We start from the raw sequence: 22,494 nt of genomic DNA, 5'->3' as shown, positions 1-22,494 counted from the left end.
CACCGGGGCAGACCGGGGATGACCCAGGGAAGCTAAACGAACGCACCCAGTATAAACAAGAGTCCCCCATTTGCAAGCTGGCACCGTTGAGGTTTCAATGTATTGTTCTCACGACTTCTCTTACTGTCAGATGGTCAAGACATGACGGCACGCAGTGTGAAACATAATCTGCTTCCAGGGTGTGTAGCTGCCAATATTAACCCCGTGGGTACTCGCAGGTTCGCCTTTGCACATTTTTGATCTCTTTCGAGTACAGCATGACGACTCAGCGATTTCTGACTTATTAAAATCACCTTGTTTTCCCATTGGCACGCACAGTACCCCCTACCGATTCGCCTGGGGTCAACTTTATTCTTTATACTTGAGCCAAAAAATTTACGTATCAGAAATTTGAGTTGCGACTTGTTGAAAACAACATTTACCCCCCTGGACAGTGAACACCCGTCGGTTCGCTTAGGGCCCCCTTTGCACATGTTTATTCTCTGTGTCGAGTTCAACATTATTTGACGATTCAGCAATTTGTGTTGCGACTTGTTATTGAAAGCAACTTTTAGACTCTAGTGAGACGTCTTCTTCCACCCTGCGTTCGCTTAAAGGGTTTGAGTGGGCGTGTTCGCTGATTATGTTCTGCAGCAGATAAACTTTGTCAGGTAATTTGAAACATCAGCCGTCATTAAAGACTTTTGCATACAGCAACTGGTTGGTTGTGTTCTTAGGTGGAGAAGCTTTGTTTTTATAAGTCAACATTCACTCTCTAATTTTGTTCTTCACAAAGTTCAACCTTGAAGATTCTTTGTCTATGTAATTTTGGACCTCCGATAACCAACGTCTCTTGATGAGCTGAAACCTACCAGATGAAACCTGAACAACTACCGACTCGAACAACTATACATTTCTGTTGCGCAGCTATATATTTTGCGGCAGTTTTCTTATAATAACTTGCCGGAAGAAGAACTCCTTTTCACGTATTGCCAGAAGCCTGGAACACCGATTTATTTCATTAAAAAAGTAAGTTCTGTTATTTTTTTTAATTCATGTTTATTTCTTTAATTATTTACTTATTTGTGTTTGTTTTAATCTTCTTTAAATGAAAACTATATCGCTTAGTAAAATGCATTAGTTTTTACTCTTGTTTCCATTTGTGGGGGATTTTTCTTTACCATACAACCTTCTGTTTTGCATTTTTATATACCCAATAATAATTGACCTGCTCAGCGCAGTGCTTGGATGGCCTTTAACACAAAACAAGGGCACTACAGTTACTCATCAAGATCACAATTCAACATTTTGGTTCTCATTGATTTTAAGATAACATTGAGACGACTGCTACGGAATCATTTCATATAAAGAACATTCTACTCAGCATCTTCATGAATTTAAATAGGGCAATTCGTACTAATGAGCCAAGGGGACCCTCGTTATTAAAGCCAGTGGACACTATTGGTAATTGTCAAAGACCAGTCTTCTAACTTGGTGTATCTCAACATATGCATAAAATAACAAACCTGTGAAAATTTGAGCTCGATTGGTCGTCGGAGTTGCGAGATAACTATGAAAGAAAAAAGCACCCTTGTCACACGAAGTTGTGTGCTTTCAGATGCTTGATTTCGGGACCTCAAATTCTAAACTTGAGGTCTCGAAATCAAACTCGTGGAAAATTTCTTCTTTCTCGAAAACTACTCCACTTCAGAGGGAGCCGTTTCTCACAATGTTTTATACTATCAACCTCTCCCAATTACTCGTTGCCAAATGAGGTTTTATGATGATAATTATTTTAAGTAATTACCAATAGTGTCCACTGCCTTTAAAATACCAATTCCATCTTCTTGTATCTCCAGGGTATGTACCAATACATGTAGTGGTTGTATCTTTATGGCGACATTCACGATTTCGTACGCTGATTATTTTCTGTCAGCATAAACTTCCAGTTAGCAAACACAATTGTGACGTTTTGACTTTAATTCAATTGCAGTATTGAGTTTTAGCAAACCTTTGGCGACAAGGTAATGCACACATACAGGAACCAGTACCAATTATCGTCCCGTTGTTATGAAGATTGGCCAGGGCATTGATCGCTTTGTGTTACAGTTAATTACCATTCCGGAAATGTCAGATGAAAGAACAAGAAAAGTCAATCGAGCCCCCCCCCCCCTCCTTCAAGCAAAGAAAGACTTTCCAATCTTGCTGATCATTCATTTATAGAGTTGAAGGACACCTGCGTTTTGTATTGATTCATTTTGCATAATTTGGAAACAAAGTGTCAGGGAAGGTCAATGGATACGCGGGCGAAAACAAAAACAAATTTCAGTTAGGAGGAATTCTCAAACTCTTGATTTTTGAACATGACTTGGGTTTGAACAAATTGACTAGAGCGGGATTTGAACCAAAGACCTTCGCATTAGCGTGCAAGCACTCTACTGAGCCATCTAGCCCTTCTTGTTGGCATTGTCACTATTAATTGTCAATATTTTTAATAATTTATCGCTTGATAGTTTTAAATGTAACCTTGCAAACTGATCATTTTAGGGTAGTTTGGCCTGCCATGTCGACAAGTATTAATAATAATAAATAAACAAATACAAATTTTACGCGTAAATCTATTCCCTTTTCCGTCTTAAGGGCAAGGTTTTTATCAAAAATGGTTAAGAACTTAATTGTTTACAGAAGAAAGCATCGCAATGTGGGAGTACCAAAGACGCACTTTTAAGGCCTAGCCTGTGACGTGCACTGAGCGTTTACCCTGCACCAAAGACTTTTCTTACAGAAAAGACTTGCCTTTTGACAAGAGACATTTATTGTTATTTTCATAAGAGCAGATGGTTGGCATTGACCGTTCATAATAGTATTTGTTAATTTAATATTGAGTCTTTCACGTTGCCTTAAAAGCTAATAACACTTGACCAAATCTCATGTAATATTCAACGGACATTACTGCCAAAGTCAATATTAACCCATATCACCGTAACAGGGAGCGTAGTAATAACGCAAGCTTGGTTACAACTCTGTGACAAACATCATGATGTAAACAATTTTTGTTTCTCCAGTTAACCCCTCCTTCCTACAAGTAATTCGCGGATGTTGTGGATCTTTTTCCGCTTAGCCTCCTCGCAAGAAAGACATTTTATTATTATTATTTTTTTTAAGTCATTGGAGTTACAAGGGTGAGATAATGCCCCCTTTTGTACGGTAAAGTTAAATGCCCAATTAAGATCTAACTGGGTTATAACGCAACAACAGTTTATCGGTTTGCAATTGCCTATATGTTGCATTGTTGTAAACCAGTACTGGGGGAACACACGTCACTATAGCTCAACCCAACTGCATTAAGGAAAACAAAAATAGTCTGGTACCTAAAAACAAGGGAAAATTTCCCATCTAGCTTCTAGGAAACGGTCAGAAGAAGGCGAGAGCGCGATAAATGAATACTGTATAAAAAGAAATAATTAAAGCTGTTTGCACACAAAAGAGTGAACAGTCAACGTGTAGCTGGTGTCATTCATGTATGGGACATTGCACCTTTGGTAGTTTCCGTACGCTAGCAGCATCAAAAACACTAACTCTTCCTGCAAACAACAGCCAGAAGCCACCTCAATTGTTATTCAATGGATGTGAGGCATGGCATGTGATTTCAGTTTATGATTTGTTAATTTCAGATAATTAACATTGTGCGAGTATTCGGAGGCAGTTTCTGTGAGCGGGCGGTCGACATGATTCTGGGCGGGTGGATCGCGTTTCTGTCCCTGGTGATGCTACCAGTTTCCCCGGTGGAATCAAAGGATCTCTCGGACGAGTTCGGTAAGTCACGGTTCTTCTGTTTTCCATTAACTTTTCGCATTGGTAAACGATTGTTGCTTCCTGTAGTGGAACATTATGATGTTTAAGAGATGTTTTTTTGATAACGAAGGACTTGTATGACAACCATTTCACGAGTAGTTTGCGAGAGATATCAAATTGGTTTATAGAAAGAAGACGAACAAAACGTGTCTCAAAAGGGTTAAAATGAAAAAGGGACCCAAAGTTTGAAAAGAAAACCAAAGTAAAGTGACTGCAGGGTTTGTTACGTAAATAACTGTTGCTGTTTGAATGACACAATCATAACATCATTTCTGATGGAATAATGATCTCAAACTGATTGGTAAAAGAACCATCAGCTTAGTACCGAGTAAACTTAAAGATTAAAAGTTGTAAAATCTCCTCACCCGCCCACTATTAGCAAAACACCCTTGCATTCATAAAATATTCTTAGAATTCGTCATGTCAGCTAACACATTAAACATAAATTATGAAAGATTGCCTAACACAAGGCTGAGGGCGACTCAAGGTGAAGGGCCATTCATAGGAGAATAAGGAATACAAAGGACAACTTAAATTGGTTTGGAAATCAAACCATTATCACCAGACTCAAGATAGTTAAAATCCCACTTTAATAGGAAAAATACATTAGCTGTTGTAATTTCCTTCTTCGTCATGAGAAAAAACCCCCAGATATGATGACAAAATAACGATGGAGACAGTGTAAGGTCTCCTAAGTTGTTATTTTATAATCACTTTATGAAACGAGCTACTTATTAAATTATTTCTAAATTAAGAAATCAAAAATAAGCGTTCGCATGCAGACGATCTAGCTGTAACGGTTTTTATTTAAAATGGTTTACGTTTTGTAATGGCTCTGAAATTTAATGGCAATACAAACTTACGTGAAGAAGTACTGTACATCAGCTGTGGGTAGTATATTGCATTTTCAGAAACATTTAACTTTGAAGTTCTACGGTTATGGAAAAAGATTTAAACAAACTATTACGAACATTTGACACACTGTGTATTCGAATAGGGATAATTATTCCCACATGTACAAAACGCATGCCAACCCTTGTAATGTAATTTTCACAAGTTAATTTAAAAGTACAAAACTACATTTATAAAATAGGATTAAAACAATATTGATTCTAAAAATAAAAAAAATAAAAAATAAAAAAAATTGCAATGCCTTTAAAGCAAGCGATTCGCTTTGTTCCAAGTTAAACATAATTGCGTTTTAAGTTTTATTTGCAGGATTGTGAATAAAGCACAATGATGTTACACGGATAAGAAAAACCCCTTTGGAAAACCACTGTCTCATGCCCATTAGCCAAGTCAAAACGTTGAACATTTTATTTTTTGAATGCTTGATTTCGAGACCTCAAACTGTAAACATGAGGTCTCGAAATCAAACTCGTGGAAAATTACTTCTTTCTCGAAAACTACGTCACTTCAGAGAGAGCCGTTTCTCACAATGTTTTATACTATCAACCTCTCCCAATTACTCGTTACCAAGTAAGGTTTTATGACAATAATTATTTTGAGTAATTACCAATAGTGTCCACTGCCTTTAAGCGAGACAAAACAATTGAAAACATTCAAACAGAAGCACTTGCTTCCTGCGTTGACAAACACAGGTAGCGTGCACTGTGTTTATTATAATTCAATTGAACATTCTATAGTAAACAAAAGCAGACACCAGCTGGTAAACAAAAGCAGACACACTTTGTGAGTATGTTTACATTGAGGAAGAAAAAAATAAACAATCAATTTTAGTTTTAAGCAATAATTTGAAGAGAGAAAAAATCGATATAAAGGCCAGCCTTGAATTTAAAAGAAGAAAGGTTTGTGTTAAAATATAAATGAATATAGAGTTAGACATAACAAACAGGGGAAACGGGGGAAACGGGGGGAAACGGGGGAAGCTGAAGGGCAGTTGGAATTTAACATCATCTTTCTAAAATGTGATGTAGTGGTATTATTATATGCCTACCATTTTATAATGCACAATGCTTGCATTCTAATGCGTAAACTCAAGAGATGCATTGCCCGATTAGCTGATTTTATGCCAATTAGACGGGACCAAGCAATGCAAACGCCTGATATTTACTTTTAAGGAACGCGAAATTGGAATGTTTTTAATCGAGAAACGAACGAAAACATAGATCTTTAAAATGTAAAGATAAGATTCACGAAGAGAATTGGTTTAGTCCCTAAAAAAGGTAATGAATTTGTTCAGAACTTCTAAACTTCAAATACACGTGCACGCATGAGGAGTCTAAGACCTGCGTCATCATCATCATCATGACGTCAAGCACAACGTGTTCTCTGTCATTCATGCTTTCAAATAAAATTTAAAACATAAAAGAAGTAGACCCAACTACTTATTGAATTGTGTCAACACACAATGAACCACAATGGGTTTTAAATTATGTGGTTGTGCTGGGACCGTGTGTCTTAAACTCTGAGACTACCACACTCAGTTTATGTATCATGAACTGGAATGCACACGAGCGGGAAACCATATTTATTTTTAGCATGCCCAGAGTAATTTTTCTCAGCCTTGATCTTGATCTGTTTAAAACGGTCTTACGCAGCAAACAGTTTATGACTGAGAACTGTTCATGACAGGAGATACACAACTTAATTTTCCATTGGCCATAATCGTCTACTCATTCTATAAAGTAATAATAATAAGATATCAAACTATCTTGTTCGCGTCAAACAGTTTTATGACTGAACCATGGCGAAGGAGAACCACAACTTAACTTCCTAATGGCAAGAATCATATTTTTCTAGAGTCTGAAGCCTCATTCTAAAAAGTCAACACAAGACGCTTCAAACTCTGCTCCCTCATTGCTGAGGCGAATTTACCCATGAGGACTCCATTAATATTAAGACAAAAAGATTGCAGGGGTTGATGAACGGGAACCACAAGAGAAAAAAAATAGTTATTTGTAATTCATAAAACAGTCGTCGTCGGTGTAACAGGTACTCAATTAATACGGGCCCAGGGTCCACCCAAGAAAATATTGGATTGTTCCAAGGCGTAGATTGAAACCTTCACAATCGACATAGTACCCGATCGACATCTTGCGATCAACCATGAAACACAGGGGTTCAAACCAGATGAAATTACAACACGAAAAGATTTGACGTCATGATTCCAGAGCTGCCAACATTTGCATCTTGCAACCAGGAAGACTATTGGGACCTTCTTGGTTTTTTTTTTTTTACATGGAATGAGATTAAGAAAATTGGAAAAGAGATATCAACTTTGCAGTTAACTTGAACAATTATCAAAGTATGATGTATAACCTTTGCAGAGAATACTTTGGGTAATTACTCTTCTACAAGTAAAAAAACAATTACTTTGTAAGCTAGGGAGCATCACTGAAAAGCTGTAGGATCAAGCATCGTGAGAAAAGACTCTAGTTTTTTTTTAAAGATAATGAGGTAATATATATACACCTTTCTATGCCTCTTTCTCGTGCATCTTAAAGGTCAAAGTCAAAATAACCAATAGCATCAAAAATGGCGACCTGGTGATATTAAACTGTACTTTGAGTGGGTGGCTCAATACACGTCAGTCACTCACCAAGGCCCATAATACGGCATAATGCCTCATGTCACAAAAAGGAATAACTACTGGTGTAAACAAAGCATTGTTTTGGGGAACTTTCAGCAGAATCCTGCTATGTGTTGGTATATGCACCAAATGTGCTACAGACTACAGTACTCTTACAGTACGACTCAGCTCACAGAAGTGAATAATTGCTGACGTAACCAAACCACGAGTCTAAACACATCACATGGAAGTATTCAACTCGATAGCTAATATCGTCACGTTTAAGACTCGACTAATCATGACGGGGTGTTTACAGGCGTATGTGTAGATTTTAATGACGCGTGGCTTCCCTCTTTTCAAAAGGGTTTTCTCTTGAAATTAATTGCTCTCGGCCTCGTCTTATTGAGCCAGAAGTTCAGTGCACTTTGCATCAACGCACGTGGCAAGTGCAAGGGAAAGGGGCTCCATGTTCTATAATTAAATTGACCTTATTGTTTTGGCAGGTTGTTCGAAGGTTGAATTGGCTTGTTGTGTAATAAGTTTCGTGAGTACCTGACGTATTTGAATGACGAAACGTCTTCTAATGTAGCAATTGGCCTTTTCGAAATGGGCGGGTTGGTCGAAAATGATGACACACTGAGAGTTTTAGGTGTTTTTCTTTTATCATTGAGTCTTGTTGATGATATTTTGGACTCGGTTCAGTACCGATTCTTGCCTCAAAATAAAATGTGTTGTTTGCAAAACAACGAGGAAGTCAGCGAAAAAGGGGCAAAGGAAACAAATGGGATGACAAAAAGTAGTCCTCGATTTTTGGTGGACATTATCATGTTTCAGCGTAAGATATTAAGCGTGAACCTGAGAACATAAGTCTACATAGGGACTTGAAACACTTTGTGGACTGACACAATCCAAAGTGTTTTAAAAAAAAAGTTGACGCACATGTTTTACAAAGGATTGTCAGCAAAGTGATGCAACACAGAGCTGTGTGTGGTTGGGGTAGGATATGAACTTGAAACGCTATGTGGGCGTATATTAAACATGTCCACACAGAGTTTTATTACAGTGTCGGCGAATAATGTTTTACAAAGGATTGTCAACAGTGTGTGTGCAGCACAGAGCTGTGGGCACACGGGGTGCCCTTGTGGGGTATTTCGCACAATTCAGCAATGAACCTCCACAAGTATATTATCCGTCCAACCTGGACCCCACAAGAGAATTCTTAGGAAAAGGGAATGAGAGAACAACAATATCAGGACGCCACAAACCCGTATGGTTGTGTTTGTGTGGATGTGTTTGGGAAAGAGTTGATGTTTCCACACCATGCAGCACCTACGCCCGTGAACACTCCAGAGATGAAACATCGATTTGGATGATTGCGAATGGGCATTGATCTTACCGAGTGGAGAATACAACACACTATCTTAAACGGACTGCTTCAAAATGTCCACAAGTGTCTCTGCAACGCCGGTGAAATCACAAGGTTGTAAATCGCCATGAGCTTCGGCTCTCATAGGCAGGTGTCAATATTTCATTTCAACTAATGGATACTTGACGAGAATTTGCCGGCACTGGCATTTACTGTTTTATTGTTAGGTACATAGGCAAGCGTTGTTGAAGGTCAGGCGTGCAGTTCAGTCTGACAGAACCGTAAGGGGGCTTCGGTTATGACTACGGTTTTATATATTTATAGATCTCATGCTTTATTTAACCTCAAAATGGCCAGGAATAACCACAGAGTAGTCCTTTTAATGAATAAACAAAGACTCTGCTAGCCTATCTCTTTTATATGAAGAAAGTTAGACAACATGTGTTTAGATATGTATTTCATATTTGTTTATCTATTTCATCAATTTTGCTTTGTTCATTGCTTTCATTTTCTCTTTTGTTACCAAATTGTACATCGTAAGGGAAATCTCTCCGTTAACCTGGCGGGCGTTGGTTCAAATCTCACTCTAGTCACTTTGTCTTTGTCTAAATCCCATTTATATATTTATTTGTGTGTCTTGTTTTGTGTAAAGGTAAAACCGAAATTGTGCTTTTACTGTTACTATTTTTTGTTCCTCTTTGTTGGGGGTATAATTACATTCACAGGACTGTAGTGCTAACATTTACCTTTCACACAGACAATGTTATTGAAATCGCAAAGTAAACCACGTCAAAGAAGATCATGTCATTCCACTAATGAAATACCTGACGGTGCCTAGAGCGCACAGACGCATCTGCGTGTCAACACGAACAATGCACTGAACCTCGTTGAGGCACACGCTTTGCCTTCCAATTTAATTAATATCTGTATCTCCGATGGTGACTAACGTACAAACAATAAATGGCGCTCACAAGGTGAACTTAATCACGATGCTGTGTGACCGCTTTTCTACATTCACACAGATTGTTTGAATGTGGAGACTGAGTAAACATAGATTTAATGCATTATACAAAGCACTCATACACACTACCACTGATTGAGCCACGATGGCAGTTATACCATCACTTATGCGGTATACCCGCTGCCACATTTATAAATTAGGTGTTGGAATATGGTGATTCGTTGGTTCGAATCCCACCTAGGGCGTCTTTTTGTTAAGGTCAGGGGTTGTTCCAAAGGTGCAGCGCGGATGTGAATAAGTCTTTAATTGCACCAACGATGGGTGTCTTTTGGATTTGAAACGTATTATCTTTGTTATTTAATTCGTTCCATTGTAAAAGCTGGATTTGCTTTTCAAAATCATTTCATAAAAGTCCATTGTCAATAAAGATACTAGGTCAAATTTGTTGGCCAATAAACAAAAACTTTCGTAATTTTTATATAGCTTCTTATGATTCTAGAAGTTACAATTTTCTTTGCACGAAGAAATCCGCTATTGATGAACAGTTGCTCTATACATTTTGTTCTTCGATAAACATGACAGCGTGCATTTTATTTCATCAAATTGATTGTATGTGTTGCTTTAATTGTGCAACATGTGTACAGTGATCATTATTAACGGAACAAGCACGGAGTCGACCGATCGATGGTCGTTGAAGCCCTCCCGGCCCAACGTGATTTCCGCCGGTCGAAGTGAGGGACTCAGCCGACCTTACATCATTATAATCACCGTGGAAAATTGTACCGCACAAGTATAGCTCAAAAACGATTAGAGAAATATTAGAAATGTGCAAACTAAGCGCTTGAAGGACGACTACAATTTTGGTGGTGTTTAGTTTGTCAACATTGTTCCATACGCATGGGCAAGACATGTGTTTTTGTTGAAAATACAGAGAGCGTTGGCAAGGTTTTTTGACGTTATATACAGCTGGGTAGATTTCCATTCAGTTTTCAATAATCAGCAAATCATTTTTAAGAATAATAATATAAATTTTGTGGAATTTAAGTCTAGGGGGAGAGTTTGCAAAGTTAAACTTTGATTTAAAGTGATGGATTTCTGTCTTCCTATTTGGCCATTCGCATTACATTTTTTTTTTCTTTTCAAATTAACCTTATGAAAAATAATGATCAACATTAATGTTTGTTTATTGCTCTTTGCAGCTTAAACAAAGTTTTAGAAGAGCATTGCATACTCCACAAGTTCGATCAATGAGAGTGAAATCATCTGTAAACATGAATGTCCGTACATTAATCTTAAAATCGGGAACACTATTCATACGTCAGACCATGGAGCCACAATTTATGTTGGTGAATCGGAGCACTGGGTTGAATCAGAGCTGTGTACAGGTTGAATTAATCAACAGCGCCCTCTTGAGACATTACGGCGAGATTGCGGTGAAGAGTAGCGCCACAAACACCCAGAGGGCATCACTGTACGAAAGATGCAGAGCGTTGCTATAGGAAACCCATGCCATGTATATCCTTGACGGTGCATCGTACCGGTTCTAATGGACAGATTCAGTAAAGGGGAAATTAAGACAGGGGGAGGAGAGTAGAGAGAGAGAAAAAACTCTTGTTTCTACCAGGACAGGAATAATTTCACCTCTGGTAGACTGTTATGAGAAGGCTGTCTGTTCCCATCTCGTCATGCTGGGGTTGTTATTTTAGCTCAAATTGAGCTGCGAGTGTGTGACTGTGAACGACGTCACGGAGTCATGACGCATTATATATTCATTGCAAAATGTATGCAGGCAGATGAAGGTTCAATTTGTAATAACTAATTGATTTTAAGGTCTAACTCGTTCAGGTAGTATGTCAATGCACTATTGTCAAATGGAAAATATATGCATTAAATGCGTAGTTTCTTTTCATTTAGCTTGATCATTATATAGAAGGCCTGTATTTTACTCGCAGCTTGTGTGTTTGTTGGGTTTATTAAGAATGTTCAAAATGTGCATCTGAACTATTTTGCCGAACGGTTATTTGTTGTATTATACGAGAGACAGTTGTAATAATATTAGATTATATATTGCGCTATTGCCAAACACAGGTTTATTGGGGGAAATGTACAAAGCTTGATTATAAGAAAGGTCGAGTTGACTCGCAGTTTATGCTTAAAATATGCATCTGATGAACTATGTTGTCGATTGGTTATTTATGTATATACGAGAGGCACTTATAATGAAATTAGATTCAGCATTGCATTTTTTAGCTGCTGGTTAATAGTAACCAATGGGAAACATTTGCCGGTCAAATTCCAATACACGGGCATTGTGTGCACCAGGAATGTGCACCACTAATTGAAGAACTCGTATTGGAAGGCTATTACCGAACAAGAATAGTCTTTTAGTAGGATAATATGGGGTCCAAACCGTGTAGTACATATTGTGCTCAAATTACTTAATCAAATCACATCGTATATATTACGTAAACTGAATTGCATTAAAGTTGTCCCTTCCCGATAATCAGATAATTGCATTTACAAATCTGCATATCTTTGGATAAACTTCACCACCAACACTGAAAGTACACCCACTTCCCTTTAAGATGACAGTCGCTGTATTCAATAAGCCTACCTACAGTATAAATACTAAATGAGATCAACTTTCTTCGCCAATGATATCTAACGCGCATAATTGAAAGAATTTGTTCAGGCATGCGCAGTCAACCGGCGCCATTACAATTCGATGTGCATTATTGAGGCGGTGATGCTTTGTAATGTTTATCTTGAAATGCATGAAAAATGCGCTAGCTGGAGGTAACGTTATAAATAATGAACGTTGAAATTGATTGCCATCGTTTTATTTTATTGTGAGGTTCAGTTATATACACACGCTACTTTATTCCCGTATAACCTAACATCTTCCTAGAACTACAAGTGATGTTTAGAGGGTTAGTTAACTACACGAGTGAGAAACTGACAGTGATACTCTCCGGCTAATCTTGCATGTATGTATATACATCTTGTACACGCTCGTTTAAATTTTCTACTATTAACTTTGAACTCGACACTGGTCTGACTCCTATCATAATAGAGTTAATTACAGTTAAATGTACATACCCAGATATATAACGACATACACATTTTTTATAATCCCGGGGAAAATGTCTGTTTACTCTCTCTGTCCAATGTTGTCCCTCCTTGCTGTCGAAATTTCCCCACTATTTTGCCTAAATTCGGCAGGGAAGTTGCCCCCTTGCCCCACTGGGTGGTACGCCTATGAGAGGGTGATGAAATTGACACATGGAATAGATGTGACCCAAAAAAATGTTGAACTTGCCTTTAAAACATTATAATGAGAAAGGACAACGCAAACATGTTGAAACATTTAGATGTACTTAACCTTGACAATATCGGCAGAATGATTAAGAGGGAGCCGCGGGTGTTGTTTTGTATTATCTATCATTTACAGCTTTACAACAAAGTCATAAACACCGACTATATGATTGCTATCAAATAAACATACGGCAGAGTCGGTAATATAAAAGTACAGTATCGTTTAGGCTGCAAAAGGACGATGACGTCATCACATCGTCCTTGATGAAAACACTTTTTTTCATGTATAAGGTAAAGAATGAAAAATTCATCCTCCAGGGAAAAAAAATAAAGGTTATAAAGCATGTGACGGTGGATTTTAGTTGATCGATGTGACTACCCTGCTTCTTATCCGTCGTTGTTAATTACTTCCGGATAACATTGTTCAGTCCCCAATGATACACCTGTAGTCATTCATTTTTAATCAGCACATGTGGAATAATCATCTACAGTTTTATCATCGTCGTACGACTTTACATGTCGAAACCACAATATATTGGTTTACATCATTATTATTATTGTCCCTCCAAAAAAAGTACTGGAATTCAATTCACACGAGTTTTGCAACAAGTCTGCAGGCCTAGAATTTCATTTTCAGAGGGCAAGGCCATTTGTATTTTGCAAAGGGCACCTCCGTTGGAAAAACCTAATGTCTAATGGGAAACTTACTGAAGGGGCACCAACAAGGACAACAATGAGTAACACAATACATGGCCTGTGATGTGGCCTTCTTGTTAATCCGGGCATGTTACTGCAATATATGAACAAGTTTGCTTTTGTCGCCCAGGATATCAACATTTGTTATCAGTTTTGCAAAAATCACAATCTGGAAAATCTTAAAGTCTATGGGAAACTTGTGTATAAAGAGGGGCACTACAAAAATATAAGGTCAATACGAGGAGCAACGGAAGCCATGGTCTCTATGTCATCCGTGTATTAAAAATCCAGCCGTCGATTTCACAAAACTCTTCCTAACTTAAGACTAATTTTAGGACTTAGGACGAATCCCAACCCTGCACTGTAGCATGCATACCTTAAGATTAATCCTAAGTTAAGAAGAGTTACTCGTCCTAATTCGAGATAAGACGAGTCCTAACTCTTTGTGAAATCGACGGCAGGCCTGTAACAAATTTGCTTTTGTCACCCAAGATAGCAACATTTTTTAACAGAGATGCAGTGGAGTTTATAACAAGCCCAACACTCGAGCATGTGTTGACTACAGGAACTCGACACAGTGTGGCCAAAGCATGTCGTCGTCGCAGACAAGTGTGAACAATTTTAAACGAACCAGAAACGCAATGTGATGCAATTGAGCGGAAACATTCACAGGATTTTTTTTCCCCTTTTCTGTCTCCTCGGCAAAAGTCAATAACTTGATCTTCATAAAATATGGATGTTCAGTAATGATATTTTATGAGGAGAGTGTTACTGTGCCATGTGAGGAAACGGTTGCCACTCATGTGTCCGTACATACGAATCACTTTAAAGGGGGGGGGGCGGGGATAAAAAATAAACTGCAAAGGTGGTCAAATCAAAAGGTCATTCATATTAATATCTTGTTTTGGTCATGCTTTTCACGTCTTTTGGGATGTTCGAGCGCCACTGCTTTTTATTATTTTTCTTTCGTCTATTATATCTTCGTTACATTTTGGCAAAGTCCTACCACCTGTTGATGCAAACTGTTTTTATTTATTTATATATTAACACAATGGCTGGCGGCTTGTGGTAATAATTGCTGCAAATGTATAATAGAAGATTTCATAACACAATCATCGCGAAAATGGCTGCTTGTGACATTGAGGTAGCCCCTATATGTGACCATGCATTAGAACATGGAATGATCACTGACCCACGTGGCAGATGCATCCAAAAAGTTGGGCTGTGACGTAGCCGTGACGTCACTAACTCCACTAATGCATTCACGCGTGAGGACGCGACTGTTTAGGGTATCATGTACGGTGTATTGATCGAGCTTGTATGAAAGTGGAGGGCCACTTGTGACACTGACGCACGCAAATAAAGAAAGAAAGAAAACATTTACATCGCGACCCGAGTACAAACTGTCCATGTAAGGAACCCCGCAGGCAATATCAATGTACACTTTTATTTGGTCTTGCCGCAGACACTGGCCGTTTATTAACTCAAAGTATATGCAGTTGACATAATTATGCCATTATAAAAACGTGCTGAAAATAAAATCTGCCTGTTCGACTAAGCACATAACGGAGCTGATGCGTGAATGGCCCCGAACAACCAGCGAGAACATAAGAATTATGCCTGAGGTTTGGTAATAACAGTCAAAGCGTTTATGCTGCCTGCCTTCATAATACTACGGTTAAGACATGGGGTCTTGAGTGGTTGTTCGAACGACGTACAAGCCTGCTATGCACCATTGTCACGGTAGACTTGAACTTGGAAGGTATGTGGCAGCCAAGCGAAGCTAACACCTTGATAATGTACAGTGGACAGCCCTCTGCTCGGTCCCACTCTCTGCTTGCTCTCTCCCCATCATGCACAATCGATACTGTACGGTGCTTCAATCCAAAAAGCCAAACCAGAAACACATAGGGAAAAGCCATCTCGCTCTCCTCGACTGCGGTGAGAATAATTGCTCTGTGTGTGTTTACCATCATCCCAAAGCCTCGTGGAGGAGTTACTCATCAAGACTTTTTTGATTGGCTACGATCAAGACAAGATGCTGCGGGATTAGCTAGATATCCCCCAAGCTGTATGCTCAGACACCCCGTCAATTTTCAAAACAATATGCGCAGTGAGCTTACCGCGCAGGCATAGAGGAGAGAGGTTGTGAGAGCGCATCCGCATGTGCTGTGTGTACACGCACAGGGTATGTACCTCGCTCTCATCGTATACGTTCTTGAGAGTTGTTGAAAGGACCCCCGCGATGATTAGCCTCGCATTGCCAATAATATTATGCTTGCCGATGTCGTACAACTGGCCGTGTTATTAGTAGTGGTTTTCCAGTTGGTGGGTGATGGAATGGATTGCACAGAGAAGAGGATGGCAGCCAGTAAACCACTGCAGCAGCTGAGCGCTGCAACATCAGTGAGGGTTATCCCTGGCAAAGCGGATTATCTCTCCCATTGCAGGGGCTTGGCCGTGACAGTACCCCACATACCACGCTGAATCGATCTGCTGCGATCAGTGATTATTTGCATAAGAAAACACCGCACTACCCCTTTAGGGGGGTGTTGTTGGTGACTCGCCGTTGGAGCTCACTTGTCATTCGACCTAAAGTGGTCTCAATTTCAAACTGTTGACGAGTGGACAACATCTCATGGAGTAGATACTTCTCTAAAACAATTCATTTCAAAAGAAAGGGACTAACAACTTCTGGGACTTGATGGAAAGTGTTCCTTCCTGTTAGATGAACTGTGACGAACTATTACGTACTTATTGGTGCGCCAGTGTTTCGTGTGCAACGTGTGGACTCAAGTTTTGAAGCGTTTTAACGGTTGGAGGCCCTTGGGGCAGTTCGGTTTAAACACAGCACACTTTTAAAAGAATCATGGAAAGTTTGGTACTCGTGGTTGTGCTGGTCTTCCTGGCCCTAATGGGCGACTATAGAACATGGGGTCTGCCTCAGATAGAACCCTCTGCAGATGTCTGCGCAGATGGAGCAGTGTATGATGTCGACATGAGAATGTGTGTAGATTGCGAGATTTGTGATGACTTTCCTGAAACTTCCATATGCAGTCAATGTGGAGTCAACTGGGGTATGTTAAGTTTTTGAGTCTCCCAAACTTACGACTGATATTTTTGTATCAATATTTTATACTTTTACAAGACTATGACAATAACTATCATGATACTATGAGTTATATAACTGGCAAGATCATAATAATACTGATGTTCCAGTATAATGCCTTGATGTTACAAATGCCTGATCCCTTGTGTTATATTTTGATGCCTGTTATTAAAAGGTAAACATTTGAAAAGGAACAACGGGAAAACTCACCAGTTGTCTCCGTACATTAACTGTTATTTTAAAAGGAGAAAGGGTGAAAGAAAAGCAAAACGTTTCTGACCGCAAACTATAACAGCACTTGCGATCATAGAGCAATGCAACGGCTAAAAAAACAACAGTGACGTGCCGTCATTTGTAAACAACTGAAATGATTTGAAACCGTAATGTGGAGTTGTGTACTTACCCTGGAAGTGGAAACAGTTCAACAGTGATGGAACCTTTTGTGAAACAATTCTTGTTGGTACTGTGCGACACTATAAAGAAAGACAAACACGTTGATAATTATAAATATGGTAAAATAAAACACAAATAATTAGACTGGGGTAAGGGGCTTAAGTGAAAACAAATGTATCCATCCATACTCATACAAAACATTAACACAAAAAATGTATGCCTAATATTACACTAACAATTTTGAAGCTACCTTTTTATGAGTCCGTGCACATAGATAAAAGCTTTGACATTTTCTTGCACTATGCTAATTAAGTTGAGAAATTTATTCACAAGGTCATCCGGCCACACGCTATTATATGTTTTATTACTGAAATGGTAAAGTGGGGCATCGTGGACAAGGAAAGACTGCAAAAAACAAGCTAACTAATACGTTGCGCGTGAAACACGTTTGTATTTTGTTTGTTCAATGTCATCTTAACCAAAAAGGCAGACTCTGCTTATAGAGGTGAAATTCTTGTAGTTTTACATGTCATTTGAAAACAAACTTTAATCGACAGATTTAACGACTGGATTGAAGTTAGTTTTAACTTGGCATGAATGAGATTCAATTTCCATTATTAGAAGTTGTTTAAGCTTATCTCAGTTTCACGAGGACACGATGACAAACAAAAATATCCGTTTGATGTATTAATCAAGAACCCATTACAAGTTACATTACGCGTGTAACTTCATAGAGGGATTTTAGCAAATGTTAAATCTTCTTACACATTACAGAATCTTCTCTAAAGAAAACCGTCGAGATGGAGAATAAATTACACGGTAGTTTTGGCAACACCCTAAGGGTTACGGATGTCGAGTAGACAACCAAAAAGCATCGCGGCACAATTTCTGTCATGTCACTTTCACTGCTATAGAACTGCATCGATCGTTACGGAATCCACCCCCCCCCCACCTCCCTCCCCTCCCACTCACACACAAAACCAGCCCTTGTACATACACTTTATATACGTATCTTGACTTGCAGCTGCTCAAGAAATGAGATTTCGAACAGTTTTCTTCTTAAAGTAAGACGAGGGATCTGTTTTCGTTTTCGGTTGATTAAACCGCCAGTTCTCCCTTATGACATTATTGATAAAAAGCGCGGTGTAAAAGTACAAACCAAAGCTTATATACTCTGTTAAACTTTCTCATCGATTCGACTTCGCCTTTTTTTATCATAGTGTTTGATTTTATCGTTTTCTTTATCTTGGTTAAGTCTGGTCCCCTTTCCCGGCGTCCTAAAAAACTATAGTTATTTGTTGTTGTTTTATCACCAGGTTTTCGGACTCATGAGTTTGCGACTTTGTTCTACTGACATGACAATTTGTCAATTTTTTAGCATTGCGGAATGACATAATGGCTATTGTTTTGGCAAGAACAAAGAGACACACTATGAAATAAAAAGACGTTCGATGTTTCAAGTATAAATAATTGTGTGGTAGCCAATAGGTAATACATTCCTCATTGCAAGTCATTATAAACAAAGGAATTGAACTGTATAATCTATATTGATAACTAATTAACGCAATTACACCGAGACAGTATCTTATTATCTATGCAGTCACAGTACTGCAATTGAAGTGCTCAGTGCATTCATATTGTGGAAACAAATAAGAGAATACAGGTTGTATCAACATATCATACTTTAGCCTTCGAGAAAGACTCTGATATGATCCAAACGGCAGGCCATTAAAACTTGTTTGCAATATATAATATAATAGTAACAGTGTAAGTTTCATTTGATAGATTAAGCAAAGACTCGTTACAAGTATTCCGCATGATCGTGAAGGAATTTGGGCAATATAAAATCTTCTTAAATATTACAAATTCTCAAAAAACAGTAACCACAAAATAAGAAGGCATATAATAAACACGAATCTAAACCAGTTTGAATCATTCTTACGACTGAAATTGACGTGCTTCATGTACTAAATATTGTGTGAAAAAAATTAGGGAATACAGGTTGCAAAATGGAGTCTCCGTGGTCATGCAAACCCATGTAAACTGACAATTATTTTCATGAGAATCGAACTTCAATGCAAGGCAACAAGGAAAATCACTCAATCCTTTTGTTGTACACGTGAAATAATCTACAGATAAACAGTCCTCTTGAAAAATACAATTTTATGCATAAGCTTGCAATTAACATTGAGAATTTGATTGTGCATAGTAATATGGCTACATCCAGCTGAAGGAAACTTTAAATGTCACGGGAAATCACCCTGGAGACAGTTTTATTGTGTGATGATGTTTTGTGTGTGAACCAGAATTGAATGAAACGAATGTGCACATGTCCAGAGGGATTCATCTGGGTTTTAATTAACGTAGTCATTGTTGATGGTGTCGTTACATAATGCCCTTAATAAACTACGTCTGGTTTTTGATAAATTATTTCAATTTTTGAAACGGCGGTTTTTATTTATTATTTTGATAGTTTGTAGTCCTTCCAGTATGCTGTCGCTTAAAGCTGCATCCAAGAATAGCATTTTTCCCTCTCACTCTCTAAACTATAATTTCTGACCTTTTGCCCTTGACGGTTTTAGCTACATAATACAAATTGAGGGGAGATGTAGGCCACCACAGAAGGGGCAATCGGAGGTGTTTGCGCGCGCTTTGTTAAGTTTGCCCCCCTAAATTCAAATCGATGCAGTGCAGGAAATAGATCACTCTAGGTATACCATGTGTAACTATAATGTATACTATATATATTTGTTACTATAAAAATGCATACTTATATATCTGTTTAACTATTGTGTACTTTAGCCGTGTAACAAAACAATCGAACGGTTAACAACAACTAAAGGATAAACTTTTCCATAAATACATATAACTTCAAAATGGCAACTTGATGCTGAACGAACACTCGGACCATCAGTTATAGTCATGGTGATCGCCTCTAGAGTCAGTATTAATACTTTTCTACCGGGATCATCCGTCAATTATCCCCCCATTGGTCGATGGTCGACTTGACTCTGAGATCAGAACTCGCATTGCAATTTGTCTGTTTCTGGGGAATGCTGGTTTCATTCATTGAGTGATTCATAATTCTGTCAGGTTCGAAATGGCCTTGACTCATGGGCTGAGTGAACAGGGAGGTATTTAAAGGGTTGATGACGTTGCTTGTATTCCAATAATTAAGTTTTTCTCTTCTTTATATTTTTGAATGCGAGGCATTATTTATACAAACAGTCTGTATCGATCAACCATTCATCAGCAAGATAGAAAATACGGATGTAAAAATCTACAAAATATTCCCTTGAGGTCGCTTGGGTGTGGTTGGTTTGGGTATGAACACACTATAGAGTGAATATAGCTAGCTATAGCATCATTTAAACGTCTCAATTCAAAGGTGAAGTTCGGTAGTCATATGACTTTGATCAATATTCAGGTTCAAAGAAAGATGACGTGATGAATAAAACAAAATATTTTAGTACCCAAATCGCAAACTGAGAGTTGTGTAAGAAATCGTTGGGGGAAATGGGCCCATGCCTCCCTGCATCGTGAACAAAGGCTTTGTTTTGTGGGCAAACAAGTGGTTTTATACCGATGTTTATACGCATTTTTTCACTTGAATACCGTTATGTACGCTCATCTGAACACATTACGTTTGGGCTCATGATTTAACCAGGCCATTCATGCAAGATATTGTGTGACAAAGTATTTGGTATTTAAATTGCATACTCACTCAGATCAAAAACAGTCATCTCTTCAAAAAATATTGAATTATTTTATTTTGAACTATATTTCTCATCAATGTATCTTGAAACTTTCCAGTACCTTATCCACAATAATCATTTTAAACCACTTAAAGTAAAATGCTACAGCAAAACGATGGTTCATCAATATCTAATAATGCTATTAAAGTTTGTCCCATTAATGCAATAGTAACGTAAGGGGTTATAAAAATCATTAACCAAGCAATAAAAGTATCATTATAATGGCTATAACACGTGAATATCCAGTTGAAAGCTTTAAGGCCGAGTTATAGTCGGTCGCGCGATGGTCGGGCGTCGAAAATCTTGACGCGCGATCATAAAAAGACACGGTTTTTAGGCCTTAGTCTTAGGATTGCGCGCAAGACTTTCGTCGCGCGACCATCGCGCGACCGACTATAAACCGGCCTTTATACATATAGACACTTTCATTCAAGAATATCTCAAGGATAGTCTATTACAGGTTTCCCGTTTTAAGATATTTTTAGTAGCATTTGTTATGCATTATTATTGATTGAGATGAGTACTCTATATTATTGGAAACAAAGTCATACAAAACTGCATTGCACAATAGGTAATGGCCTGTCGTTTTGACCCTTGCAGAGTCATTTAGCCTTCGAGAACGACTCTGCTTTGGTCGAAACGTCATGCAGAGCCACTTGCGTTTGTATACTACGGATCCTTTAGCTTGGTAAGAAGTTTGAAACTTCTTATTCTATTTTCTCAAAAGCATTTTAGCTAAGGCCAGTTCTTGATATGGATGTTTGTTTTGTATCCCACATAAAGATATCATTAATTATTCAATGCACATTGTTCTGCCGTGCTGCACGTTAGATGACGATAGTTTGTTTAATCATTCGAGTTGGAGAGTTGTGTGCGATCAAGAAATAATCGGTTTATTTATATTGTAAGCCAGCATCGGACTCTCCTGCTTGCTTAGAAAACATTTTGCCAAATACGTCATACAGAGAAAGAACTCAAAGCCATAGACATGTAGGTAAGGCGTGTTAGATTGTTTAAATACCGTACGAATAAGTTAATCCTGGCGTAAAAAGAGCAATCGAATATTCTTCGCATAGTGGAAAAGCTTATGTTAGAATGAGGTGTAATTCTTTAGCTATTATTTGTACATGTCGAATAGTTAGATCGTAGGGCCTTGTCGCACGAGACAACTTTTACAGGCAACCAACTGCAGTGTATGCTCTACCGGGCTACTGTGGCAGCACATGAGTAACAATGTCTTTCGATCCCCAATAAAAAGTTACTGCCGTTTAACGACTCTCTTTCATTTTACGAGACTGAAAATAGAAACATGTGAAAATGGAATTTCTCTAGATCAAAACTACCTATATAGTAACATTTTATGTTCATGGTTGTGAAAAAAATTCAACTGATTCAATTTGTAATTTTTTTTTTTTTTTGTATTCAACATCAGCTTTTCAAAAAAGCAATTTTGAAATATTCTATCAGATATTATGATAAAGCTTTAAACCAAATTACATCTACCTCACTCTACACCAGCAAAGCCAAGAACTT

General features: G+C 38.2%; 1 protein-coding gene across 2 annotated transcripts in view; it reads left to right on the top strand.

Moving 5' to 3' along the window:
* The first annotated feature begins 439 nt into the window (after positions 1-439).
* Positions 440-22,494, top strand: part of LOC139950251 (neuronal acetylcholine receptor subunit alpha-10-like) — a 68,204-nt gene continuing 46,149 nt past the window's right edge. The window contains exons 1-2 of one of the 2 annotated variants that reach the window (XM_071948866.1): positions 440-1,008; positions 3,654-3,795. In XM_071948866.1, coding sequence (XP_071804967.1) covers positions 3,708-3,795 — 88 coding nt within the window. In that variant the 5' untranslated portion in view covers positions 440-1,008; positions 3,654-3,707. Of the gene's footprint in view, positions 1,009-3,653; positions 3,796-15,895; positions 16,782-22,494 lie in introns of those variants that run through there. The other variant, XM_071948865.1, reaches the window with a different exon arrangement.

Source organism: Asterias amurensis, chromosome 18 (genome assembly GCF_032118995.1).
Source record: "Asterias amurensis chromosome 18, ASM3211899v1".
In the NCBI taxonomy this organism is placed as follows: domain Eukaryota; kingdom Metazoa; phylum Echinodermata; class Asteroidea; order Forcipulatida; family Asteriidae; genus Asterias; species Asterias amurensis.
This window is presented reverse-complemented; position numbering and strand designations above follow the sequence as displayed.